This window comes from Jaculus jaculus, chromosome 5 (assembly GCF_020740685.1).
Source record: "Jaculus jaculus isolate mJacJac1 chromosome 5, mJacJac1.mat.Y.cur, whole genome shotgun sequence".
Lineage (NCBI taxonomy): Eukaryota > Metazoa > Chordata > Mammalia > Rodentia > Dipodidae > Jaculus > Jaculus jaculus.
Genome location: NC_059106.1, coordinates 37,468,177 through 37,490,305, shown reverse-complemented (window position 1 = coordinate 37,490,305; position 22,129 = coordinate 37,468,177). Strand labels below are relative to the sequence as shown.

Sequence of the window (22,129 nt, the reverse complement as noted above, 5' to 3'; positions counted from 1 at the left end):
AATGGTGTAAAGCCCCCCATTGGCTTTACCTAGAGAGTATGAGAGTACAGCATCCCTTTTGTCCTGTGAGGCCACAGCCCAGTGCAGCCCTGGTCACAACTCTAACGAGAGCTGGGGGACGCCAGGTTATGCCAAGTTATGCCAGGTTATGCTGGGCAGACCCCTGCTCAATCCCCCGGGCAAGACGTAGGGTTCCCCCAACGCCCCTAGGCTAGGAAGACTCAATGACAGCAGGCCTAAGAGCAGGATGCAGAGGAGAGGGGGTTGACGTGTATACGTGAGTGTGTGTGCGTGTGTGTGTGTGTGTGTGTGTGTACACGTGCGTGCGTGCGTGCGTGTGTATGTGTGTCACAGGACCACCGAGGGTGGGTGTGGCCGTAGTGAAGCTTGGAATGAAGCGTTACTGGGCCCGAGGTGGGCGTGGCTTGCGGGGCCCTAGGGGTGGGGTTACCAAGAGCCCGGACTGGGAGCCTGGCCTCCAGACAACACGGTCCCGGGGCGGGCCGGCGGGGACCTGGGTGGGCGGGGCCTCAAAACCGCAAGCCGGCCAGGAGGCGTTCTGCCGTAGACGAGGAACATGGCCCCGGGGCCGCTGGCCTCCTGGGGCCTCCTGCTGCTGCTGCTGCTGCCGCCGCTCCTGCCGCTGCCGCAGGTGGGTATGCTCGCTCCCGGGAGCAGGGCACTCGAGGCGGGCCTGCGCACGGCCCCGCCCCGCCATGCCTCACCCCAATCCCCACAGGTGGCGCTGGGTTCCTCGGACGGCAACTGTGACCCCTCGGACGAGTAAGTCTCCGCCGGGAGAGGGAGGCGGGGCCTGGCTAGTGCCGCGGAGCTTCTAGCCACTGCTTGAACCCGGCCATGTCCCGCCCAATCCAGGTGTCACTATCCCCACAGGTGCCCGCCCCAGGCCCGCTGGAGCAGCCTATGGCACGTGGGGTAAGTGGAGGCCGAGGTGCCAAGACGCTGGTCGGACGGTTCATCTGAGAGGGAAGACCCAGTCCAAGCCCACTACACCGCCCTGAGGCACCTACTGTATCTGCTGCCCCCCACCCCACTCCCAGGACTCTGGGCAGAGGGCCCCCGTAGCCTGGGAGCACGTCCTGATCACAGTCAGCAGAAGGTAGGATTGTGCAGTTAGCTGGGGACAGTGTGTCCTGGGAGTGAGCCCAAGGCCACCCCTGGCCAGCCCTGGAGAGACAGCCCAGCAGCCTGAGGCCAAGACAGGCAGACTGCTCAGGCCTGGCTCTGGCCCCGAAGGTCTCTGGCATGGAGACATTCTCTGGCTTTCTTTACACCTATCTGTTGTCCTGTTTGGGATGGTTGGGGGTGATTGGACCCAGAGTCAAAGCACCCAGTCCAGCGGTAGGCTCTTGCTTCTCCCTGCCAGGCTCATCTTGCTCACCGTACTACTGCTGCTGCTGTGTGGGGTCACAGCCAGCTGCGTTCGGTTCTGCTGCCTCCGGAAACAGGCGCACACCCAGACACACTTGCCACCAGCATGGCAACCCCGTGACCTCACGGTCACCCATGTGGACAGTGACAGCCCTGCTCACAGCACAGTGACCTGTGAGTACCTGGTGGCCAACTATCCAGCATGGGGTGGGGGTGGACACTGTGGGGTGAATGCTGAACCCTTTCCACAAACCCACTTTCATCCTCTCTAGCCTACAGCTCTGTGCAGTACCCACTGGGCATGCATCTGCCCCTGTCCTTCAGTGAGCTGGACCCTGACTCAATGGTCCCTCCTGCCTACAGCCTGTATGCTCTTGAACTGCCACCCTCCTACGATGAAGCCATCAAGATGGCAAAACCCAGAGAGGAGCCAGCTTCCTCCCAGAAACCTGATCCTCTCCCCGAAGCCTCAGTGCTGGAGACCACTCTAGAGCCCCAGGGATCAGGCCCTAATGCCCAGTCACCTTAGCTGTGGCCCAGTGTCCCTTGAAGAGGGCAGTTCTTTCTCCTGGAGCCAGCAGACTGTAGCTTGGAGTCTTGGCACCTGGGCCAAGAACCCCTGCCTGCCCCTACCATCCTTCCCCTGGGAAGGCCAGCATCCAGCACATTGCTGCAGACTCGGCCTCGTTGCTATGCAATGCCGGCCAGCCAGCCTGCCCTGTGTTGGCCACCTCCCCCCCACACACCAGACCCAGGCTGGCTGATGCTCTCAGCTCCAGGCCCCTGGTGAGGCCCAGGCCTGAACCTTGTGAGTTCAAGGCCTGCCAACCTTCAGTTTTTTGAGAGAGAATAAAGTTTATGTGTATATGGTCTCTACCTATATGGAAAGGGCTCTAAGTCCCCAGGGTAATGGGAGGCCTCAGGTAGCTACCCCAGTGCAGGCAGACAGGGCATGTTCAGAGCCCAGATCTGGGTGGTGGGAGAAGCCAGGGGTCATAGCACAAGTGACTAGGACTATGGTCAGGTGGGAGGGGAGGGCTGTCCCAGATACCCTTCTCTAGGCCCATCTCCTCACCAATCCTTTCCTCTAGGCTGGGACAGTAACCCATCTTTGCCAGCCTCCTTTATCATCTGCCCAGCCTCCGTTTCATTGAGGGGCTCACTAGCATTCATGAGCACATACCTGCTGGAGCCTCACACTGAGCCACCATTTACTGTCATCCCCCCATTCTCCCACCCTCTCCTCTCCCCAGGCCCGACTTGAGCATGTTCCAGTCTATGTAGCCCTTACTCTCCTTGCCAAAGACCCAGAAAGCTGCCCTCTGTTCACCCTCCTGATTCTGGGTCTTCTCCATCTGTGCCAGGAAACTGTCACTCACTGTCACAGTTGAAGAACCCTTTGTCTTCAGGGTGGTTTATGGTCCTGGACTGCAGTGAAGGCTGGGCTGGGTCCCACTTCCAACCCCTCCCCATGAGCTCTGCCTCTTCCCTACTCACACTCAGATGACCCTAGCCCAGGGCTTCACCCCACCTCCCACCCACTGGCCCTGGCCCACTGTCTTCATCCATGTCCTCGGTAATAAAGGCCATCTTGCTCTTGGCGGGAACAGTGCCTAGCAAGCTTGTAAGCTGCTCCAATTTGCCTGTCTTCACCTCCCCATTACCCTGTTCCTCAAACATCTCAAAGACATTTGTATTCCTTAATCTGATCAGCTGACATGTGTTCTATCTGCAGGGAACACCCACACCAGGGGCTCCGCTTACTCTTCTCTTTATCCATGGGAAGGTAGGAGGTGACCCCTCCCCCCCATGTACTTGGCCAATCTTCAGAGCATGTAGTTAAAAATGGAGCCCCCGGCAGTATGGTAATGCACGCCTTTAATCCCAGTACTCAGAAGGCAGAGGTCAGCAGATTAATGTGAGTTCAAGGCCAGCCTGAGACTATATAGTGAATTCCAGGTCAGCCTGGGCTACAGCAAAACCCTACCTTGAAAAAATAAGTGGAGCCCCCAGCAGTTAAAATGTGCTTGTTTGCAAAGCCTGATGGCCTGGGTTCGATTCCCCAGGATCCATGTAAAACCAGTTGCACAGAGTGGTACATGAATCTGTAGTTAGTTACAGCAACAGGAGGCCCTTTTGTGCCCATACTTTCACTCTCCTTGTCTCTGGTTCTCAAGTAAATTTCAAAAACACACAAAAAAAATCTTAAAATAAAATATTTATTAGCCAGGTGTGGTGGTGCATACCTTTAATCCCAGCATTCGGGAGTCAGAGGTAGGAGGATCACCATGAGTTCAAGGCCACCCTGAGAATACAGAGTGAATTCCAGGTCAGCCTGGGCTAGAGTGAGACCCTACCTCAAAAAATATATTTATTTATTTATTTGAGAGAGAGAGTGAATGGGCGTGCCAGGGCCTCTACCTCGTGTGGCTGGCTTGCATGGGTACTGGGGAATTGAACCTGTATCCTTAGCTTTACTTAGCTTCACAGGCAAGCACCTTAACTGTTAAGCCATCTCTCCAGCCCCACAAAAAAAAATCTTTTTTAAAAATGGACAGCCTGCATTCTATTCCTTAGTACCCATGTAAAGCCGGATGCACAAGGTGGCACATGCATCTGGAGTTGGAGTTCATTTGCAGTGGCAAGAGGCCCTGGTGTGCCCATTCATTCATTCATTCATTCTCTCTCTGTGTCTCTCTTGCTCTCTCTGTTTCTGTGTGTGCATGCATTGTGTGTTTGCAAATAAATAAAGCGTTTTTTTAAATTCAAAAAGAAAATGAAGCCCTGACTGTGGTGGCGCACACCTATAATCCCAGCACTCAGGAGGGAGAGAAAATCACCATGAGTTTGAGGCCACCCTGAGACTATATACCTCAACAAACAAAAGAAAAGAAAAGAAAACAATGCAACGCAGTGGCACCAGGCTGCTATGGGATGAGCACATGGTGCCGGAGTTGCACCTGGGTTTTAGCTCGGCCCAGATGCCCAGAGCTCCTGGGGTCTGTATTCCAAAAGCCTTTTATGGGTGGGAAACCCTGCAGTCCCTATTTTGAGATAGACTTAGTCTTTCCCTACAGGGGCCCTTCCTAGCCCTCCTCATGCTAGGATTGCCTTACCCTGAACATAGGTGCCATTGGAGCAGGGTGCATGAGAAGGATCAACCAATGTCATCCCTACACACAGGTTGTTCACTCTTGAGGTAAAAACTTCAGTCTGGGGCTGGAGAGATGGCTTAGCGGTTAAGCGCTTGCCTGTGAAGCCTAAGGACCCCGGTTCGAGGCTCGCTTCCCCAGGTCCCACGTTAGCCAGATGCACAAGGGGGCGCACGCGTCTGGAGTTCATTTGCAGAGGCTGGAAGCCCTGGCGCGCCCATTTTCTCTCCCTCTATCTGTCTTTCTCTCTATGTCTGTCGCTCTCAAATAAATAATAAAAAAAAATTAAAAAAAAAAAACTCAGTCTGAGGCTGGGCATGGTGGCACACATCCACCCAGCACTCAGGAGGCAGAGGTAGGAGGATCACAGTGAGTTCTAGGCCACCCTGAGACTACTGAGTGAAATCCAGGTCAACCTGAGCTAGAGTGAGACCCCACCTTAAAAAAAAAAAAATTTAGTCTACCTCCCTAGAGGAGGCACCAGCCCTCCTGTGTTCAGCTGCAGAACCCTCATCTGAGGCTACCATTACTTACTTGTGAGACTTGTGAAAGACCTACCCCAGCCAGTTGGAACCTCATTTGGTCACAGCCTGTTTGGCTTCCCATCCCCATGGACCCAGCACCTGGCACAGTGCCAACACTTGGCAAACACTCTCTAAAGGCAGAGTGCAGCAAGTGCAGCAGGGATACCATCTCACCCCCATTTGCACGGATGGGGCTGATGGCCTCTGGCTTAGGGAGGAGATAGTCATGGCCTAGGGACCAGGAAGGTAGGCCTGAAATAGATGGCTGCTGGGAAGCTGGAAAGCTTCCTTCAGTCAGTCAGGGGCTATTCTGGGGCTTCTTAGGGAACCTGACCTCCCTTCAACTCAGAATAGCAAAGCTGGCTCCCTCGGGAGCCACGTGCCCAGGCTGGTCAGTAGCAGGCGCCTCAGCCACACCCAGACCCTGGGCACCTACCTGTGAGTGTATGTTCTCTCAGCTGTGCTCCAGCCCCTTCTGTCTAGGCTAAATAACCACTTGGTAGTGACACTGACCCCCAACACCATAGCTGGGATCCTCCCTGCTCCCATCCACGCACTGAGCATGAGTCCAGCTGGATAAACCACAGCACTCAGAAGTTTGCTCACGCAGACCCCAGTCCCTGTTGAGGGGCTCCACTCCTGGCCGCTGGCTCGCTGCCAGGATTAGCCATAGTTATGGTCAATCCCTTTAATCCTCCTTCTCCTTACTCCTCTGCATGGCCTTATGGGACTCCCACATGCACACCCGCCCCCCACAGCATGACTGCCTGACAGCTCTGAGCAGGTGGGGTACTCAGTGTCCTCCTGCAGCCTAGCCAGAGCTCTGCCTGCCAGAATACTCACTGCTGCAGAACGCTCCCTTTTCAGGCCCTTGCCAGCTGCCGAGGCCAAAAGATTTGTGCTGACGAGGGTGAGATGGCTCCAGCAGGCCTCCTCTTGGCTGAGGTCAGGGGAAGGACTGGAGAAGAAGCGAACTTTGAGTTTGGTGGGGTGGAAAGTCATCCTTACCATCATCGTGGCTGTGATGTGGCCTTAGTTTCTCCCGCTTGGTGTCCTCCCTGAGCTGGGCAGTCTTGGCCCCATTGCTGCTGAGTGATTGGAGCCCCTGATGTACTTGTTCAGTCACTTTGCATTTTGCATTTAGACAGTTTGAGCAGGGTGAGGGGCTATTGACTGAACATCTCCCAAGGGCACAGGGTGAGGGGACATCTCACAGCACCCAAACCCAGGCCTACACTAGATCCTGGGACCCAGGATTCCAAAGGGGAGGCAGCAGGTTACAGAAAGATGTTGTCAATGGCCCTGGACAGCCAAGCCTTACAACTTTCACCTGCCTGTGGCACACAGCTGTAGACAACAGACCCAGCTGTCTGCATTCCCACACACCTACACACCACAGCCCTACACATCCTGGTGACCTCATGATTTACACTTGAAACTGCCATCCTTGGAGCCCATGTCAGAGCTGAGGTGACATTCATACCCCTCCTCTGGCTGACACTAAAGATAGGAGGGCATCACTTAGCAGTCACCACAGCTCCCCTCTCGGTTGCACCTCTACACTTACCCTGGGCCCATCAAGGGCAGGTGCCCAGGTCCTCACTCTCACCCTCTTTCCCTCCTCTGCTCATGCTGGCTGACCTTCGTGTGGCCTCCTTATCCCATGCCATGCCCCAATGTATGGGGCAATGTATGGGGGCCTGGGCTAAGGAAAGACCCTACCTTAAAAACCCAAAAGCAAAACAAAGCATGGGCTGGAGAGATGGCTTAGTGGTTAGGGCGTTTGCCTGCAAAGCCAAAGTATCTCTGTTCAATTCCCCAGGACCCACGTTAGCCACATGCACAAGGGGGTGCATGCATCTGCAGTTCGTTTGCAGTGGCTGGAGGCCCTGGCGTGATCACTCTCTCTTTCTTTCTCTCAAATAAATAAATAAAACATATTTGAAAAAAAGAAAAACAAAGCAAAAATATGTTTTTTTTCTAAAAAAAGAAATTGCTTTCTATTTTGGTCTCTTTTGGACAAGAAGAAAAATAATCTAGAACAGAGTCTGAACCTTCCCCCCGCCCCCCAGGGTAGGGTTTCACTCTAGCCCAGGATGACCTGGAATTCACTATGTAGTCTCAGGGTGGCCTCGAATTCACAGCAATCCTCCTACCACTGGCTCCTGAGTCCTGGGATTAAAGGCATGTACCACATCTGGTAGGTTTTTTTTTTTGTTTTTTTTTTTAGGATATATACATTTTTTAATCTGAGAGAGAAAGGGCACACCAGGGCCATCAGCCACTGCAAACAAATTCATGCGCTACCTTGTAGGTCTGGCTTACGTGGGTCCTGCAAATTTGAACCTGGATCCTTAACCACTAAGCCATCTCTCCAGCCCTGAACCTTTTTTTTTCCCCAGAGGTGGGGGTCTCACTCTAGACTAGGCTGACCTGGAACTCACTCTAGTCCCAGACTGGCCTTGAATTTACTGTGATCCTCCTACCTCTGCCTCCCAAGTGTTGGGATTAAAGGTGTGTGCCACCATGCCCGGTTGAAGTATTTTTAAGTATAGCAGTGTTATGAATCTTATGCCAGAAAGAACTTTCATCTTGCAAATCAGAACCTCTGTTCCCACTGAGGAGCTCTCCTTTCTCCGTCTCTGTCCCTGGCAACCACCGTTCTATCTTCTGTATCTGGCTACTCTAGATGCGTCCTGTAAGTGGAATCCTACGGGGTTTGTCCTTTCATGTTTGGCTTATCTCATTCAGCATTATGTCCTCAAGGTTCAGCCAGTGGTAGTATATTACAGTACCCTTCTGTAGGTGAATAGCATTCCATTTTATGAACAGACCATACTTATTGTCACCCGTCAGCAGGGACTCAGATTGCTTCCACCTCTTGGCTTTTGTGAATAATACAGCAAGGAAAATGGAGGCACATGAGGGTACTTTTTTTTGTTTTTTCTTTGAGGTAGGGTCTAGCTCAGGTTGACCTGGAATTCACTATGTAATCCCAGGGTGGCCTAGAACTCATGATGATCCTCCTACCTCTGCCTCCCAAGTGCTGGGATTAAAGACGTGTGCCACCATGCCTGGCTGAAAGTACTTTTTGAGATGACATGGACACTTAAAGCAGTGGATTTTGAGCAAAATTGTCAAGACCCATTCCACTGAAGGTCTGATGGAAAAGACCAAGGTACCTGAAGGAAGTGGGAATTCTGCCTGCAGGCAAAGGCTGGAGTCTGCACCATTAGCTCTTCCCTGGGTCTCCATTATCCACTGTAATGTGACTTAAACTGTCCTTGCCTCACATCTATGTGCCAGAGACAAGTGCTTCCACCTCTCCTGTTCCCAGGAGCTCAATGAAAGCGAGAGAATGGGCACACCATTCTATGTAAACGAACTCCAGATGCATGCACCACCTTGTGCATCTTGCTTACGTGGATCCTGGGAAATCAAACCTGGGTCCTTTGATTTCGCAGGCAAATGCCTTAACCATGTATCCTGGCCCCGAACTTTATTGTTTTATGATTCTGAGGTGGTCAAAGGCACAGGCAGTGTGGAAGCCTGCGCGGGATCATTCAGTGGTGTCCTCTAAGTGGCAGTCTGTTAAGCAGGGTCAGCGCCATAGTGAGTCACGCGGTCCAACCGGACATTCTGTCCAGACCCCGGCCCGTCCCATTGCTCCGCCCCGCCCCGCCTCTGCTCCATCTCTTGCCCTATCTCCTCTCCACCCCGCCTAACCCGGAAGTAGCGCCGCTAGGCGCTAGCTCCACATATGCCCACCAGGGGGTGCTCGAGCACCGCGCGATCGCGGGCGCAGAGCTGGAAATCCGCCAGGCTGGGTTTTGGAACTGGACCTTGGGCCAGAGGTAACGATGAAGTCCCTGTTTCTAAAATGTCATCTTGTTAAGTCTGGCTTTCCTATTCCCACAATGCAAAGAACAAAAATAGACTTAATTCCATTTCACCCACCTGGAGGACAGGCGGCCGGTCCAGATTCCTGACGCCAAGCTCTCCAACAAGCCTTCCTCCCTCTCTGCTTCTGCAGCACCCACCAGACTAGCCGCAAAGATTCTAAACCCAATCCTTAGAGTCACCATGCCACCTTGTGTTCCCTTCTCTATCCTTGGCAAGCCCAGCTAACTAGCCCAAGGGGCCTGGTTCTAGTTTCTATAGCTCCTGTGCAGGGGAAGGGAAGGGACTTGTCTTTTTCAGTCTTTGTTTAATGTGACATCAACACAGTTATTTGGTTCAAAGACATGTAGACTGCTCTTCCTCTGGGGTCCAGTATGCTCAGTGACCAGAGAGGGAGCAGAAGCTTTCCCATCTGACAGGCAGCTGCTGTCTGGCACAAATCCCTGTGGTCCAGAAGGGAAACTGAGGCTAGGAGTGAACATGGGGACTGGCACTGCCAGGCTGCTCTATGGAGCCCTGGCCTCAAAGGCAATAGCCTCAAACTGTGATGGACATTCTGGGCAGCAGCAAGCAGTCATGAGCTTGGCTTCAGAAGTTCCCCAGGAGCTCCCTGTCAGATTGACTCAGCCCTCCATTCCTGCTGTCCTGCTCTGTAGGGATGGGAGACTTCCTCCCCATAGTCCCTCTCAGAGGTCAGGGACACTGGCCTCAAGGCCCAAGGCTGCTAGAAGAGTAAAGGTGCAGGAAAGAGATCCTTAGAAGTCTGAGCCAGCAGGCTGGGCCCACCCCAGGGTACCTAAGGCAGGTCTAAGCATGAACCCCAGGGGCCTGCAGCAGGGCCTAGCCTATCTCAGAGGGACGTCACAGGAAGAAGCTCCAGGGGGCCTGGCTCCCAGTAGTGACCTCCTGAGCTGTTTTCCAAAACACCTTGCATTTCTGGCATAGCCTCCCCAGGAGGGGCAGCCACAGGGTTGTGGGTAATGCTGGCTCTGGCATGCATCCCTGCAGCTGGAGGCCCAATACCTTCTCAAGCCTCACACTCCCAGGCCTCTCAAACCATCACCTGGGTCTGTTTCCTGCCCTGACTGGCCCCTATGCTCTGCCCTCCCCTCCCGTCATTGTTCCTTTCAGGCACACCTTGCATCATCTCCCTGGTGAAAGGTGACTGAGCCTGGGGACTAGATTCTAGACAAACAGCCTTCAGGTCCCAGGGGCCTCTCCCTTACAGAAGGGGCTCTGGCTGGCTCCAGAACCAGCCAAGGATTCATGCTGCTCCAAGACTCAGGATTTGGCACCCAGAAAGCTCTGCAGAATGGAGGATGCTATCTTCCTCCTGCCCCAGAACCTGGGTTGTGGGATCCAGCCTGAGTGTTAAGTGCCACCGGACATAAGTAGGCTCACTTGGCTGGGAATTGGGAGTGGGGCAAAGACTCAGTGATTTCTTAATTCCTGCCCTTGCTGAACCAGCCCACAGCTCCCTGGATGGCCATCTCCACTTCAGAAGGTGCTAGTGCTGCTTTGGGGGCCTCATCAAGATCCTAGTCAGAGGCCTGGGACAATGCCACTGGCAAAAGGGGGAGAACTAATGCTCGGCCTAAAAGGTTGTGTCCTTCCCACTCCAGATTTGAAGTCTGACCAGACACCTAGCACTGACTGCTGGGTAAAAGTCAGGGATCCATAGAGATGTGGGTGTGAACCTATAATCTCAGCACTTCAGAATTTGTGGCAAAGGACTTGGGACAAGTCTGGGCTCCACAGTGAGACCCTATGTTTAAAAAAGAAAGATTGGGGCTAGAGGGATGGCTTAGCAGTTAAGGTGTTTGCCTGCAAAGCCAAAGGACCCAGGTTCGATTCCCCAGGACCCACATAAACCAGCTGCACAAAGGAGCACATGTGCCTGGAGTTGGCTTGCAGTGGCTGGAGGCCCTGGCATGCCCATTCTCCCTCTCTCTCTCTCTCTCTCTCTCTCTCTCTCTCTCTGTCAAATAAATAAATAAATAAATAAATAAAAATAAAAAATAAAAATTGGAGCCAGATGTGGTGGTACACACCTTTAATCCCAGCACTTGGGAGGCAGACGTAGGAGGAGTTCAAGGCCACCTTGAGACTACAGAGTGAATTCCAGGTCAGCCTGGGCCAAAGTGAATCCCTATGTGGAAAAAACAAACAAAGTAAAAATAAATAAAATATTAAACCCACCAGGAATAGGTGATAAGACCCTATTGCTGAAGACTCCACATACTTGGGCTGCAAGGCCACTGAGAAATCCTATTGGAACTGAGCTGATAACCTCCTCCATGTAGACCAGCTGACAGAAAACTGGAAGAAGCCATTCTACATGTAGTTCAATGGGAGAAAGAGATAGCACCAGTGAAGATTCTGCAACTCACTTCTACTCTCACTTTGGGTAGAGAATCTTCTCTTCTCAGATGGCAGTGACCTTGGGATGACTCAGAAGGTATCATAGTGCTGGAAAGAAGTGACTGGAGTACTGAGTAACATCGCGATCACACCTTCCAAGGCTCAGGGTCTAATGCGGAAGAGGTGGTGAAAAGAATGTAAGAGCCAAAGGAAGGGTAGGACTCCTTACAACATGCTCCCTCCAGACATAAAATGGCCTGGATATCCATGACCTCACAGTGCCTGACACTACCTACACAAGACCATCATAAGAGGAGGAAAAGATGATGACATCAAAATAAAAAAGAGACTGATTGAGATGGGAGGGGATATGATGGAGAATGGAATTTCAAAGGGGAAAGTGGGGGAGGGGAGGGAAGGTATTACTGTGGGATATTTTTTATAATCATGGAAATTGTTAATAAAAATTGAGAAAAAAAATAAAATATTAAAAACCAACTAGGCCTCATGACATACATCTTTAATGTCAGCAGTCAGGAGGCAGAGGTGGGAAGAGCACTGTGAGTTCAAGGCCAGCTGGAACTATAGACTTTCAGGTCAGCCTAGACTACAGGTCGGTGAGACCCTACCTCAACTCCTTTTCCCCCAGCAAAAAAAGCACACACACCACACAGGAGGAGCTAAAAAGATGGTTCAGATTATAAAGTGCTTGCCCATGAATGTGAGAGCCAGATTTCAGATCCCCAACACCCACATAAGTGCTGGGTGGTTGTGGAGGTCCACCTATAATCCCATCCCATGGGAGGCAGAGATGGGGGATCCTTTAGGGCAAGCTGGCTAGCCGGACTAGCTGAATCAGCTAGCTGATCTCTGTGAGAGACTCTGTCTCAATAAATAAAATTGGGGAGATGGCTTAATGGTTAAGGCACTTGCCTGAAAAGCCAAAAGACCCAAGTTCAATTCTCCAGGACCCATGTAAACCAGATGTACAAGGTGGCGCATGTGTCTAGAGTTAATTTGCAGTGGTGTGCCCATTCTCTCTCCCTCTTTTTTTTTTTTTTTTTTTTTTTTTTGGTTTGTCGAGGTAGGGTCTCACTCTAGCTCAGGCTGACCTGGAATTCACTATGGAATCTCAGGGTGGCCTCGAACTCATGGCGATCCTCCTACCTCTGCCTCCCAAGTGCTGGGATTAAAGGCATGTGCCACCACGTCCAGCTTCTCTCCCTCTTTCTGTGTGCCCCTCTCTTCCTCAAATAAATAAAAATAAAAACTTAAAAATAAGTAAGATGGGGCTGGAGAGATGGTTTAGTGGTTAAGTGCTTGCCTGTGAATTCGAAGAACCCCGGTTCGAGGCTCGATTCCCCAGGACCCACATTAGCCAGATGCATAAGGGGGCACATGCATCTGGAGTTCGTTTGCAGTGGCTGGAGGCCCTGGTGCACCCATTCTCTCTCTCTCTCTATCTGCCTCTTTCTTTCTCCGTTTGTCACTCTCAAATAAATAAAAATGAACAACAACAACAAAAAAAAATAATAAGTAAGATGGAGAGCAACTAAGGAAGACACATGATGTCAACCTCTGGCCTCTACACGCACCCACACTTGTATGTACTCACACATACAAATACACATGCACACATAGTACATACTTATGCAAACAAGCAAACAAACAGGGATAGGCATGTAGCTCTATTGATAGAGTGCTTGCTTAGTATGCACCATGCCCTGGGTACCATCTGGAAAACACATCTATAATTCCAACAGTTGGTAGTTAGAAGCAGGAGGGTCAGAAGTTCAAGTTCATCCTGGCTACATAGTAAGTTTGAAGCAAGCCTGGGCAACATACAACCCTGTTTCTAAATAAATAAGTAAATAGAAATAGTACATTTTATGTATATTTTACCACAATTTTTTTTTTGCTTTGTTTTTGTTTTTCAAAGTAGGGTCTCACTCTAGCCCAGGCTGACCTGGTATTCACTATGTAGTCTCAGGGTGGCCTTGAACTCACAGTGATCCTCCTACCTCTGCCTACCAAGTGCCGGGATTAATAGCATGTGCCACTACACCAGGCCTTTTAACACATTTTTTAAATTTTTTATTTATTTGAGAGCCACAGATAGAGAGAGAAAGAGGTAGAGAGAGAGAGAGAGAGAGAGAGAGAGAAAGAATGGGTGCACCAGAGCCTCCAGGCACTGCAAACAAACTCCAGATGCATGTGCCCCCTTGTGCATCTGGCTTACGTGGGTCCTGGGGAATTGAGCCTCAAACTGGGGTCCTTAGGCTTCACAGGCAAGCACTTAACTGCTAAGCCATCTCTCCAGCCCTAACACAATACATACATATATATATATATGTATATATATAAACTTTTTTTTGAAGAGAAAGAGGCAGAGAGAGGGGGAGAGAGGATGCAAAAGAACTCCAGATGCATGTGTCCTCTTGCACATCTGGCTTATGTGGGTCCTGGAGAATCCTTTGGCTTTGCAGGCAAACGCCTTAACTGCTAAGCCATCTCTCCAGCCCACTAACACAATTTTTAATATAGCAGATGAAGTAGAACTCCATGTTGGAGAATTAGGAGTAACTGGGGACTGGGTGTGGCACACATTTTTAATCCTGGCACTCAGAAAGCAGAAGTAGGAGGACTGCAATGAGTTTGAGGCCAGCCTGGAGCTACAGTGAGACACTAACTTGAAAAAAAAGTCACTGGGAATTCTTGAGAGACCTCCCCTCCTAGTGAGGTCCATGCAGGGCCTGGGAAGGTCCTTTGTGGGGACCACTGTGCCTAGAGCTAAGCTGGACAGAGTGGAAAGAACAGATGAGAACATCAGGAGTCTGGGCATAGGGTCTTTGGATTAGAAAGTTGCCTCCCCAAATTCATGTCAGGAAGGGCTAGTCTGGGAGTCTTTTTGTTAGAAAGGACCTAGCCCACCTAGTTCTGCAACCTGAGAGGAATCCAGGGCCCCAAGGGCAGGGAGGACTGTGGCCAGGGTACAGGCTCTGAGGTCAGGGCTGTGCTTGTTGGGGAACCAGGCCCTGGTATATTACTGCACTAACAGCCCGTGGCTTGTGCTGATACGGAGCCTACAGAGTCCCATAGGACCAGAGAAGGTTATTTAACATCCGCTGGGAATGGCCCTGATGACATTGTCCTGTCAAAGTGACCTCAGCTGGCTTCCTGGGGTGGAAGGGCAGGCCCAGGGCACATAGCCCATCTTGTGTTAGCAGAGCCTAACAAAGCTGTGTGGGTAGCAGTCTCAGAAGGCTTTACCCTCAGCAGCCCTCCTGTGGCCACTTAGCTGGCAATCTCATGGGCCTGGACCCCAGGGAAATGTGTCTGCTGACTTGTGCCACAGGTGTAAGCTGTTTATCTGTAAGGTATTTGAGTCTCAGGACACCAGGCCCCAGGTGCCATCTATGGGGAGATGAGTCCCCAGAATGTCAGAAGCTCCCTTCCCACAGGCAGAGGGAAATGAAAAGAGCTGGAAACTAGGGTTCTGTGCTCAGAAGCCCTTGCATTGTCCTAGCTGAGCTAACTTGACTCCTGTGGACACAGCAGGGTCCTGGGGAGGGAGGCCTATATGGTCATCCCACTTTCAGGACCCAATGTGGCTCAGCTGGGTTTGTATCCCCATTAATTAACTCTAGGGAACCCTCCCTGAGCATGTTTAGATCTGTGGGTTACACCAACCTGGGAGAGTCTAGGGGACCCAGAAAATGTCTCAGGGCTCAGAGCCCCCCCATGGGCTGGGCACTGAGGCCCAAGTCCCGCATCCCTGTACACTCTCAGCTGTATGTCTGTTTCAGAGTCTATGTGTGGCTCTCCACACCTCTCTGACTCTGGAGGTCTCTGGAGGTTCTGTGCTATCCCCATATCTTTTCTCACAGAGGATGTCCCCAGGATGTGGCTGCCAGCTACACCCCCTAGGACTAGGCCCTGTGACCTGCAGAGAGTGGCAGAAACTAATAACAGCTTCTGTCAGTTTGCTGCCAAGGCTGGACAAGACATGGGGATGGGGACCAGGTAGGAAGGGGAAATGCTGACTGCCCTATGACTCCACAGGAGCTTGTGCCTCAGTGTCTCTGGAAAATAAATGCCCAAGAGGACACCTGGAGGTAGGGTCAGTGCCCCAGACTGAGAGAGAGGAGCCCTAGCCTGCTCAAGCCATCTGAAGGGGCTGGCCAGAGCAGGGGTCCTAGGCTTGAGTCTCTTGCCATTGTCCCTTCTAGCATCCCAGAGCTGCCTACTGATATCCCCTGGGGTTTGACTACACTCAGGGGTTCAGACCCAGGACTCCAAGAGCCTGCAGCTAGGGCAGGAGATGCCGGGCACAGCCTTAAGCTGCACAAACAATAAAGACTTTTATGTGTAGCTCAGCTGTTGCCCAGACCCTGGGGTTTTGTTTTGTTTCGCTTGAGACAGGGGCTCACTCTGTAGCCCAGACTTGCCTGGAACTGGCTTTGTATACCAGATTGGCCTTGTACTCTTTTTTTTTTTTAATATACTTTATTATTTATTTGAGAGAGAAAGAGGAAGAGAGTGTATGTATGAGAGAGAATGGGTGTACCAGGGCCTCCAGCCACTGCAAATGAACTACAGATACATGTACCTCCTTGTGCATCTGGCTTACATGGATCCTGGAGAATCGAACAGGGATCCTTTGGCTTTGCAGGCAAACGCTTTAACCACTAAGCCATCTCCCCAGCTCCTGGCCTTGAACTCTCCGTAATCCTCCTGTCTCACCTTCCTTAGCACTGGGATTATAGATGGGATCTCCACACCTGGCTCAAAACCCTGGTTTTAGCTTGGAAGGCAGGTGAAGAACCCTCTGAGGTTGCTTCTTTCCTATGGCATACTCCTGCCTGGTGACAGGCGACAGCCCCTCCCTGTGTGGTGGGTATTGTCTCACCCACTATAAAGAGCCACCAGGGTCTGAAGGAAGCTTTTTTTTTTTTTTTTTCCTTTGAGGTAGGTCTTGCTGTAGCCCAGACTGACTTGGAATTCACTTTGTAGTCTCAGGCTGGCCTCAAACTCACAGCAATCCTCCTACCTCTACCTCCCAAGTGCTGGGATTAAAGGCGTGAGCCACCATGCCCAGCTCTTTCTTTCCTTCCTTCCTTCTTTTCTTTTCTTTTTGTACTTTTCAAGGTAGGGTCTCATTCTAGCCCAGGCTTACCTGGCATTCACTCTGTGGTCCTAGGCTGGCCTTGAACTCACAGTGATATTGCTACCTGTGCCTCCTTAGTGCTGGGATTAGAGGCGTGTATCACCATGTCCAGTAAACCATCTGTTTTATCTTCTCTATCTTTTACCAGCCATTTTTTTGGGGGGGGTGGTTGAGGTATTGTCTCACTCTAGTACAGGCTGACCTAGAAGTCATTATGTAGTCTCAGAGTGGCTTTGCTTAGTGATCTTCCTACCTCTGTCTCCTGAGTGCTGGGACTAAAAGTGTGAGCTACCACACTGGGCTTTTGCTTTTTTAATTTAATTTTTTATTTGAGAAAGAGAGAGAGAGAGGGTCTCAGCTGCTGAATTGAACTCCAGACGCTTGCACCACCTAGTGGGCATGTGCGACCCTTGTGCCTCACCTGATTTACCTGGGATCTGGAGAGTCAACATGGGTCCTTAGGCTTCACAGACAAGCACCTTAAACACTAAGCCATCTCTCCAGACCTTTTTTAAAAATTTTGGTTTTTCGAGGCAGGGTCTCACTCTAGCTCAGGCTGACTTGAACTCTAGGCAATCCTCCTACCTCTGCCTCCCAAGTTTTGGGATTAAAGACGTGAGCCACCACACCCGGCCCCCCCTCTTTTTTCTTTTCAATAGTGTGTCTCCACATAGCTCAATTCACATTCATGTGTCCACATTATTTGAGGTTGGCCTCAAATTTGCAATCCTTCTGCCTTAGTCTCCTGAGTGCTGGGATTATAGAAAGGTGTCATCATGCCTGACTCATTTAACTTTTTTTTTCCTGTTTCTGTTTTCAAGGTAGGGCCTTGAGCTAGTCCAGGCTGACCTGAAATTTGCTATATAGTCTCAGGATGGCCTTGAACTCACAGCGATCCTTCTACCCTGGCCTCTCAAGTGCTGGGATTAAAGGCATGTGCCCACCATGCCAGGCCCATTTAACATTTCCTGATCTCCCCACCCCAATTTTAGTGCCCTTTACAAAGGATGTCTGGTTTATGATCAAAGGTGAGTGACCAGAAGGGTCAGGGTGAGAAGTAGGGAGTCTGGGGATGAAGCCAACACCCTATATTACTGGGAGAAGTCCATGGGTCCTTCCAGTGTGTTGGCCAGTCCACATAAACTTTACCCTGCTCCCTCCATGCTCCTTCCTTGAGGGATGAGCATTTCCCTGGAGGTCAGTGCCACATCACTCTGGCAGGTGTAGACACCTGGGTAAGATTACACTGAGCTGGGTGTGGTGGCACATGCCTTTAATGTCAGTACTTGGGAGGCAGAGGTAGGAGGATCGCTGTGAGTTCTAGGCCACCCTGAGACTACATAGTGAATTCCAGGTCAACCTGAGCTAGAGTGAGACCCTACCTCGGAAAACAAAAACAAAAACAAACAAAAAAAAAGTACACTGAGTGGAGAAGTAATTAGTGCTTTCTTCCTGGTCACCTACATTCTCTGTCCCAGGGCACTATCACGTGTCCCTCCTCTTTCCTTCCTCTTCTCTGTGCTCTGGGGTGTAAAGGCAAGGCAGGGGCTGGCTGCCGACTTGTTACTGGAAGTGATGATGGGATGGCTGTGCAGTGGAGAAGCCAGTGTTCAGCTGCTTAGGAACAGAAGCCCAGCAGGGGCAGGAGTCCAGGGTTTGACAAAGAGGCCTTGCCAGTCACCATCCTGCCCTTTCACAAGATCTAGAAATCTAGAAATGTCCCCTGCAGTTCCAAGACCCTTCAAAGCCCAGCTGGAGAGAGGCACCCGGGCTCTGCCAGCCCTGATCTGGGTCCCCATCACATGCCCAGATTGTTTGAATAATTCAGATTTAAGAAGACCTACTTTCCTGTTAGGCCATTTCCTGCTAAAGAGCAGATGGGGGAGGGGCAACTGAATTATACATCCTTGCTCCCTGGGTTTTTAGAGAAGGCTGGGCATTGAGCCAGCCCCTGGGCAGTGCCTCCACCCTGGGGCCCTGCTCAGCCCTACAGCCACTGCTGGCCAGACCCTGAGCTAGTCACAGCTGACTGGGTGTGGCTAGGATTTGGCCAGCTGATCTCTTAAGAGAGTGTATTTGAAAAATCAGGAGAGGCCTGGGCTCTGCATTGCAGGCAGGGCTCCCCTGGACTTTTGTCCCACTGTAGAGGGGGTCGGGCAGCATGTCAGAACCAAAATTTTCAAAAGGCCAGGATTGAAGTAGAGTCTAGAGGGGGAGAGGGGGGCTTCAGACCTGAGGTACAAAAGTGAAGACTAGTCAGGCATGGTGGTACATACCTTTAATCCCAGCATTTAGTACTCAGGAGACTGAGGTAGGAGGCTCAGTGTGAGTTTGAGGCCAGCCTGGTACCACAGAGTGAGTTCCTGATCATTCTGGGTTAGAGTGAGACCCTGCCTCAAAAAAACAAAACAAAACAAAAAAATCATAAAGACTATCTCCATATCTCTAGGGTAGGGCTCTGGCTGTAGGCTGGAAGCAGGTTAGAGAATGACCAGGGTCCTGGGCCAGAGGCTCCTGCTGCCCAGGGAATGTGTACATCAGTCAGGAAATTTGAGAATCAAGGGCCAGCCCTTCCCTTCTTCCTTCCTTCCCCTCAACTTTGCCCCTCACACCCAATCCATAAACACATAAATGATGACTTCAGCCAGTGCTGTGGAGTTTCAGGGGAAGGACCTGCCCCACCCTGATCACTAACAGATCACTTGGAGGCACAGAGGCTGCAACTCAAAGCATCCTGCCTGAGCCTAAAATCCCGGTACTTGGAGGATTCCAAGTTCCAGTCCAGCCTGGGCTGCATATTGTGCCCCTGCCTCAAAACAAACAGCCCAGCCAAACCAACCTTACCTGTCCAGTATCCTCATGTAAGACCTTGTTCCACAGTACTAGTAGTGACTGGGAGGAGGGGACAACATCAATGTTGACCTGTGGGACAAGGGAGCCCCAGGGTCCAGCTCTGTCAGTGGCCAGTGTGCATCTTTGCTTGCCTTGTGCTAGGTGTGTAGAGATTAGAGGGGGTGGGGAATGAGGATCCCACAACAGCATAAAAGGCTTTACGCTGCTCTGATTGTGCCTCAGTTTTCCCTCTACATCATATGCCTCTTCACCTTTCTTCCTTTTTTCATTTCCACTTTCATTCCTCTACCCTGGTGGGCCTCAAAAGGAAGGGATGGCACCAGGCCTATTGAATTTTGAGGACCCCCTAGAACCTAGGACCCTCTTGTCAATGCCCATAACCCCATTCTCTTTCTACTGTCCCTTGGCACTGGATGTGCTCCATGCTGTACCCCTCTGTGGGGGAATCCTGTGCTCAGGTGCCTTTGAATGCCCAGCTACTTATATTCTTTTGGCTTAGTCCTCTTCCAGGCAGCAATGACTGCCCAGGACCCCAGTTCCACACCCTCCCAGGTATTGCCCTGGTTGCTGGGTCTGGGTCCTGTCACTAAGAATTCAGAACATCAACCACATCTCTTCCACTTAATTTGCAAATGTTCCCCAGAGCTCTGGGTGGGGGGTGAACAGGGGTACAGTAGATGAAGGAGCATTCATAATATAAGAAGAGGGTTGAAGGCTGGAGAGATGGCTTAGCAGTTAAGGTGCTTGCTTACAAAACCAAAGGACCCAGGTTTGATTCCTCAGGACCCATGTAAGCCAGATGCACAAAGGTGGCACATGCATCTGGAGTTAATTTGTAGTGTCTGGAAGCCCTGGCACAGCCATTCTTTCTCTCTTTCAAATAAATAAATAAAAAATAAAATTAAATTAAAAAAAAAGAAGAGGGTGGGCAAGGCAGCTGTGAATAGACCACTAGTAAGAAATGAAATTGGCCAGGATTGTTCTTAAGGAAGGGCTAAGCTAGCTGGGGTTGAGGGGATATTTCTGTAGAGTTGGTGGCAGCCAAGTTCCTGGTCTTCACAAGGTTATGGGCCAGGCACCTTTGAGTAGATGGAACCACAAGGGATAGTGGGGAAGGCAGTAGGGACCTGGACTCTGTGAGGAAAGAGTGGGATGATGGAGCTGTCAATGGTTTCAAGTAAAAGAGGACAGTCATTTTTTTTAACTTATTAGTTTTCTTTTCAGCAAATACAGGCAGTTTGGTACCATTGTGTAGGCTCATCTATGATCTACCCCCTCCCATTGGACCCTCCTTGTTGATGCTCATTTTTTTAAAATTATTATTATTATTATTATTATTATTATTATTATTATTATTATTGGCTTTTTGAGTAGGATTTCACTCTAGCTGAGGCTGTCCTGGAATTCACAGAGATCCTCCTACTTCTGCCTCCCAAGTGCTGGGATTAAAAGCATGTGCCATCATGCCCAGCTCTTCAGAAAGCTTTTTTAAAAAATATTTTGTTATTTATTTGACAGAGAAAGAGAGAGAGAGAGAGAATGAGTGGGTGCGCCAGGGCCTCCAGCCACTGCAAAGGAACTCCAGACAGGTGTGCCCCTTATGCAGCTGGCTAACATGGGTCCTGGGGAATTGAACCTGGATCCTTTGGCTTTGCAGGCACATGCCTTAACCACCAAGCCATCCCTCCATAAAAGTTTTTGAATTCTCCAAGCCAGGTGTGGTGGTGTGCCTTTAATCCCTGCACTTGGGAGGCAGAGGTAGGAGGATCCCCATGAGTTCAAGGCCAGCCTGGAACTACAGAGTGAATTCCAGGTCAGACTGGACTAGAGTGAGACTCTGCCTTAAAAAGAGAGAGAAAAAAAAGAAACAAAAAACCACTTTCAACAAAGCCAAATGATTCAATGATTCTTTACCACCGCTATCTGCCAAAGCCTTCCTAACCAATATGATCAGTAGCAGGTGGTAGAAGTAACAAAAATTAAAGTTCTTTAAGCATTTTTTCTCTTTATTTATTTATTTTTTATAATTAACAACTTCCATGATTGTAAACTATCTCCTATGGTAATTTCTTCCCTCTTCCCACTTTCCCCTTTGAACCTCCACTCTCCATCATATCCCCTCCCCCTCTTAATCAGTATCTCTTTTATTTCGATGTCATCATCTTTTCCTCCTATTATGATGGTCCTGTGTAGGTATTGTCAGGCACTGTGAGGTCGTGGATATCCAGGCCATTTTGTGTCTGTATTGCAACTTCCAAGACTCAGGGTCCATTGCGGAAGAGGTGGTGGAAAGAACCAAAGGAAGGATAGGACTCCTTACAATTAAAAAAAAAAATTATTTATTTATTTACTTATTTGAGAGTGACAGGTAGAGAGAGAAAGAGGCAGAGAATGGGCGCACCAGGGCCTCTAGCCACTGCAAACACTCCAGACGCCTGCACCCCCTTGTGCATCTGGCTAACATGGGTCCTGGGGAATTGAGCCTTGAACTTGGGTCCTTAGGTTTCACAGGCAAGTGCTTAACCACTAAGTCATCTTTCTGGCCTTTTTTTTTTTTTTTTTTAACTTTTTATGGTTTTTCGAGGTAGGGTCTCACTGTATCCTAGGCTGGCCTGGAATTCACTATGGAGTCTCAGGGTGGCCTCGAACTCTCAGCGATCCTCCTACCTCTGCCTCCCGAGTGCTGGGATTAAAGGCGTGTGCCCCCACGCCTGGCCTTTTTTTTTTTTTTTTTGACAGCCATTTATGGAGCAGGTGGGAAGAAGACATAGTGCTCCAGG

The 22,129-nt window shown here is 50.5% G+C and overlaps 2 protein-coding genes across 2 annotated transcripts; one reads left to right on the top strand and one right to left on the bottom strand.

The window, feature by feature from the left end:
• Positions 1-532: 532 nt before the first annotated feature.
• On the top strand, positions 533-3,012 carry Tmem52 (transmembrane protein 52). Its single transcript, XM_004657413.2, has 5 exons — positions 533-652; positions 740-783; positions 895-936; positions 1,388-1,566; positions 1,665-3,012. The coding sequence occupies exons 1-5, from the start codon at positions 578-580 to the stop codon at positions 1,919-1,921; spliced, it is 597 nt and encodes a 198-aa protein (XP_004657470.2). The 5' UTR covers positions 533-577; the 3' UTR covers positions 1,922-3,012.
• On the bottom strand, positions 2,464-6,082 carry Calml6 (calmodulin like 6). The gene is given in 6 exon segments (XM_004673165.2): positions 2,464-2,575; positions 2,653-2,774; positions 2,776-2,795; positions 2,949-3,082; positions 3,084-3,121; positions 5,912-6,082. Coding segments are annotated over 6 exon segments (597 nt in total).
• Between the last annotated feature and the right edge of the window lie 16,047 nt (positions 6,083-22,129).